Below are 4,622 nucleotides of genomic sequence, written 5' to 3'. Positions count from 1 at the left end.
CTTGAACTTAGGTGTAGAAACCAACTTGTTCAATGTTAGGTCGAGCTTAGCTACACAATGATGAGGTTGAAGTTCGAACTTTAACTTAGATTGAAGTCCATCACTCCATCCCCACTCGGATTGAGGACTCATCTTGGGGTAGGCTTACTATGTTTACCATCGATCATTGCACATTCTTTTGCTATTTTGTTCTCAACCATTATGGGTTTAGTGTACTCGGCCAACATAAATAGTCAAGGATTTAAAGAGGATGAGTTCAAACCATAATGGTCATTTATCTAGAATTTATTATCTTACGAATTACCTTGACAATCAAATATATTTGGGTCAGGCAATGGTCCATGAGCATAGTCAAGGTTCCACCAGCTGACCCAAGAAAAAAAAGTATTTCATTCTTGCTAAAAATGGTGGTTTGGCGAACTAAAGCCATATTATATCTTGATGTTTGTATCTGGGTAGTTTGAAGAGCCTAAAAGAATTTGTGGCTTCACATGCAGAGACGGCTATATGACTATCTAGTTCGCATCAAAAGTCAACTATAATTGCTAGCATGTCAACTAGGACATAAATTTAACACCCTAATTGTGTAACTATAGTAAGATTGAAGAAGAAAATTAATTATTCAATGTGCTAATTTATCCAAGAAGAAAACTACCCTTTACCCTAAACTCCACTGGTTATTCGTGGCTGCAGATTAAAATTTGGAGACAGCTAACAATTAGTTACAGGTGGGACACTGAGTTTTGTGTGGTCTTTCTTGGTGTCTACATTCAACTATACAATTATTTACTAAAGTTAAAATATGTAGGCGAGTTTCCAACAATGGAATCCCCTATGTGATTTTGGGTAAAACGCAAACTTACTTGATTATTGTTGTTCTAGGACCGGGACAGATGAGAAGGAACAAACAGAGGCCTCTACCTTGGTCTTATTATCTCTGACCTTCATCAATGTCACCTTCCAAATCTTGAACAAACTCTGCCTGCAAGAGATCACAAAAGAAGAGTTCATACAAGGATAATGGAAACCGATTATGAACTGGTAAAATATGTGATGATGTAGCAACTATAAAAAAATGAGAATTCTGACATATGTCAAACTATGGATGAAAGTACAGCATGGTCCTCTAGAAACTAGACCAAATCGGGGACCAAAAGAATAGCAGTTCCTCACAAATCTTGTCCCATTCCAGATTTCTCCCTAAAATGTGGACGACTCATAAAAGAGATCGCCACTGACAAAGGTGATATGATATATATCCATGATAACTTAAAACCATTCAATGAATTTGCACCAAGATTCAGTGAGACAGCAACAGATTAAATGAAACGATGATCAAGGATTGCTTCTAAAACGATCCTAGACATGCAAACTATCACTTGCCACTTGGACAGCATGTAGGGAACAACTTAGAATAACCTTGGAGATTCATATCACCAAAGATGTGCCTTCCTTCGACAATCCCCAAAATCTTTTGCAGACAATGTTCTTTCTTACAGATGTTATCAAACTCAAGATCGTCTGACTCCTTAGGCATAGAGATTGTAGGCCAATCTAACGAGTGGAACCTCACTCTTCATCATGATTTTTTAAACAACTTCGTTATTTTGGAAGGGATCCTAAACAGAAGCACAAAAGTGGAACAAAATGGTAAAAGGCCTTCATAAAACAGAGTGGGGGAAAATAACCCAGTGCAGTGCAGAATAATTTTACAAGTTATGTCAGTCAATCCATAGATCTCAAAGAGACTCTTATCTTCTATCTCTGAAAGTACAGTTAATATCCTATGCCATATCCAATTCTTTCCATAACAATTGAGAATGCATAATCCATTAACAATGATATCCAATGACCTGGGGTAAAGTTGGAACATAAAGGTGGGAGGAGAGGACACAAGGTCACACCAACTCAACCAAATACCAAATACCCAAATTGCTCAGGGTTTACACCATAAAGTATAAACAAATACTTGTATGCAAAAGAATATAAAATAATGCTAAAAATCCTAAGAGTCTAAAACATGAAAATGAGGAGATCCAATTTGAATATAATCTCAATTCCATATCAGATATAAATAAATCCAATTTATGCATGCATACATACAGGTCAAATTTGAAAAATTAAAAGAATAGAGAACAAGAAATAATTGCCTCTCCGGTTCAACTGTTCGCTTGGCGAGCATCAAAGTTAAGAAGACAGGAACCATAGCAGCACATAAGTGCTTGAGTGTGTGACCACTAACAATATGATATGTCCAATTATATATCATTTTATCACTAGCTTCTTCTACCTTTGCTAAGAGATAAAATCCTGCAAGAACAAAAAGTATTCATTATCACGTATTACCAACACTAATAAGAGACATAAAACAGCAATAGAAAACCTTAAATCAGTAACTTACCTGCAGCCCATAGCCAGTAGGTAGAATGTGTATACATTGGGGGCAGCAAAATAGTCATTAATGGAATAGCAATACAAGGAACAAACTGGACAAGTGCATATGGACGCAGATCATCAAACAAGCTGCAAAAGAAATAGGCCAATGTCAATCATGTGCAACAGGAAACCCAGACGAGAAATTCTCTAAGCTCATTCCAGAATCAAGCTATTTCAAGCATTTAAATGATGAGGTAATTTACAATTTGAAAGTTTGAAAGCATCTTTTCAAAGTTTTTTCCTACTTCATTTTGACCATCCAAAAAGCAAAGAAAATTCATAATTCTAAGCAAGAGTTTATTTGTATTGAAAGGCATAATACACAAGCTCAGATAGCAATTTAAACAAGTGTTTCATTTGTAATACTAATAACTAATAAGGAATTACTTGGGTTTTGGCGTTTTGCCTATCGGTCATCATACTGCGTTTATACAAAGTTACAAACCTATCACTCCCATGAAACCATAAATGGTATATTACTCCATGAATCTCAGAATCCAAACTATTAGTAGCAAAACCAACTTTCCGCTGATCCAAAAAAAAAAAAAAGCTTCATGCTGTTGAATTCTCTTAAAGCAGTGTTGAGTTTAACTAATAAAACACTAATTGTTAAGAGAAACAATTTGAAGACACTTACCACCAATATAAAATGCTAACTATACCGACCAATAATAAAGGTATGATGGACAATTTTCCCCTCTGTTCATCAATCCTTTCAATTATAAAGATTGATATGATTGAAGTGAATGCAATAGTCATCTACAATAGCCATAAGAGTCAATGAGTTAAGATTACAACACACTGCATACAATATCGTTAGATGATCTAAAATAATCTAGATAAGAAGTGATACTCCATAATAGGAAGTGACTCACAGGTAAACGATCCCAAACAAGGCGAGCATCATTTGGCTCAAGATGATAATACGACGACCCAATGGCTACAAGAGCCACACCAATATAAAAGCAAGTCCAACCATAAAGCTCACCTTGCAAACTTCAGAAAACATAATTGATTGAAAATTAATAATAATCATACAATAATTACTTAATCATAGAAGATCTAACAATTAGGAAAGAAACATGGTAAATGATGTCAAAAGAAATGCACCTCAGCCTAAAGTAATTCTCATGATAGCAAAGCACAAGGCCTATGAGACCAATAACCAAGAAGGGAAAATTTGAAACCACGTTCAGTGCATTCGGTATACCTGAAAAGGAAAGGACAAAAAATTCCTGACATCAATATTGAACTATGTAAAACACCCACCAAAGGAAAAATATGTACAACAACAAAAATTGTATTAAAAAACAAAAGAGGAAGAAGAAATGCTAATTCAAAGCAAGCCTCGTGTAAAACACCGATCATACTTGACGCATTGAATAACAAAAAAGTCATAGCCCCGTGGCAATGAGAGAAAAACATAAAAGAAATAAATTCAGCAGCAGTAAGCAACAGCAGGGTTTAAAGAAATTCCTTCGCGCCAGAGTTTTAGCACCCAAAACCCCAATTCCGAGAGAAGTAAATCACTCAAGGAGTGATCAAATTTTTCGTTATCTTCTACACAAGTGATATTGGAAGGGAATTCCAATGAATTGGAAGAGCGAGGGCATATGATTCGGAGAGAAAAATGAAGAAACAAAAAACTGGAAGGGGAGAGAAATTGACCGAGAAAACGGCGTTGATCGGCGAAATCGTGGTACTCCTGCGATTGAGGGATGGCTGGGGTAACGATCATCAACACGACGAAGCACACGATTGCAACAAGCCATGCGTATATGGTGGTTTTATTCATTTCTTGGTCTGAATTTCTGAAATCGTCAGCTCCTCGTCGTCTTCTCCGTCGTTTCTCTTTCAGCTCTGCAATTGCCTTTCCGGTAGAGACTCTTGAGATTCCCTCCGCTGGGCCCAATTGGGCCGTCTTCACTTGGGCTACGGCCCACCAATTAATACAGTAGACTAGACCTCAGTCTTGGCGACTATTGCAACTTCCGACCTTGAAAATGTTTTTGAAATATTAAATTGGGAAATCCTGAGGAGTGACTACATACAAGATGATAATGAAAAATGGCAAAGGTTTCGTAATTTTAAAAAAATGGTTAACACCATTCTTTTTTCGAAAATTATGCAGGGTAGATTTCTGTATTTATCCCTCCAACACCAGTCCGTCATTTGTCCATTTTATC

At 36.4% G+C, this 4,622-nt stretch overlaps 1 protein-coding gene across 2 annotated transcripts; it reads right to left on the bottom strand.

The window, feature by feature from the left end:
- Window positions 1-582: 582 nt before the first annotated feature.
- Window positions 583-4,316, bottom strand: SAG18 (senescence associated gene 18). 2 transcript variants are annotated; one of them, XR_015790532.1, is made up of 8 exons: window positions 4,105-4,316; window positions 3,547-3,646; window positions 3,312-3,432; window positions 3,074-3,195; window positions 2,402-2,523; window positions 2,151-2,310; window positions 1,420-1,619; window positions 583-982 (listed from the first exon to the last, which is right to left on the bottom strand). XR_015790532.1 is itself a non-coding variant. In XM_022301788.2 (7 exons), the coding sequence occupies exons 1-7, from the start codon at window positions 4,229-4,231 to the stop codon at window positions 868-870; spliced, it is 867 nt and encodes a 288-aa protein (XP_022157480.1). In that variant the 5' UTR covers window positions 4,232-4,315; the 3' UTR covers window positions 583-867. The 2 variants fall into 2 exon arrangements, 1 of the variants encoding a protein (XP_022157480.1); XM_022301788.2 differs by lacking the exon at window positions 1,420-1,619 and having other exon boundaries at window positions 4,105-4,315.
- Between the last annotated feature and the right edge of the window lie 306 nt (window positions 4,317-4,622).

Source organism: Momordica charantia, assembly GCF_013281855.1.
Source record: "Momordica charantia cultivar OHB3-1 chromosome 4 unlocalized genomic scaffold, Mcharantia_2.0 BLBB01000004.1, whole genome shotgun sequence".
In the NCBI taxonomy this organism is placed as follows: domain Eukaryota; kingdom Viridiplantae; phylum Streptophyta; class Magnoliopsida; order Cucurbitales; family Cucurbitaceae; genus Momordica; species Momordica charantia.
The sequence above is the reverse complement of the archived record's forward strand: the minus strand, read 5'-3'. Positions and strand labels throughout refer to the sequence as shown.

Excerpts from the sequence above, each read along its gene's own strand:
- SAG18 (XM_022301788.2), bottom strand. The coding sequence starts at position 4,231 with ATGAATAAAACCACCATATACGCATGGCTTGTTGCAATCGTGTGCTTC. Across the intron at positions 3,647-4,104 it reads CGATCAACGCCGTTTTCTCG|GTATACCGAATGCACTGAAC; the intron begins GTCAATTTCTCT and ends TTTCCTTTTCAG. Across the intron at positions 2,524-3,073 it reads GTTAGCATTTTATATTGGTG|CTTGTTTGATGATCTGCGTC; the intron begins GTAAGTGTCTTC and ends TTTCTTTTGCAG.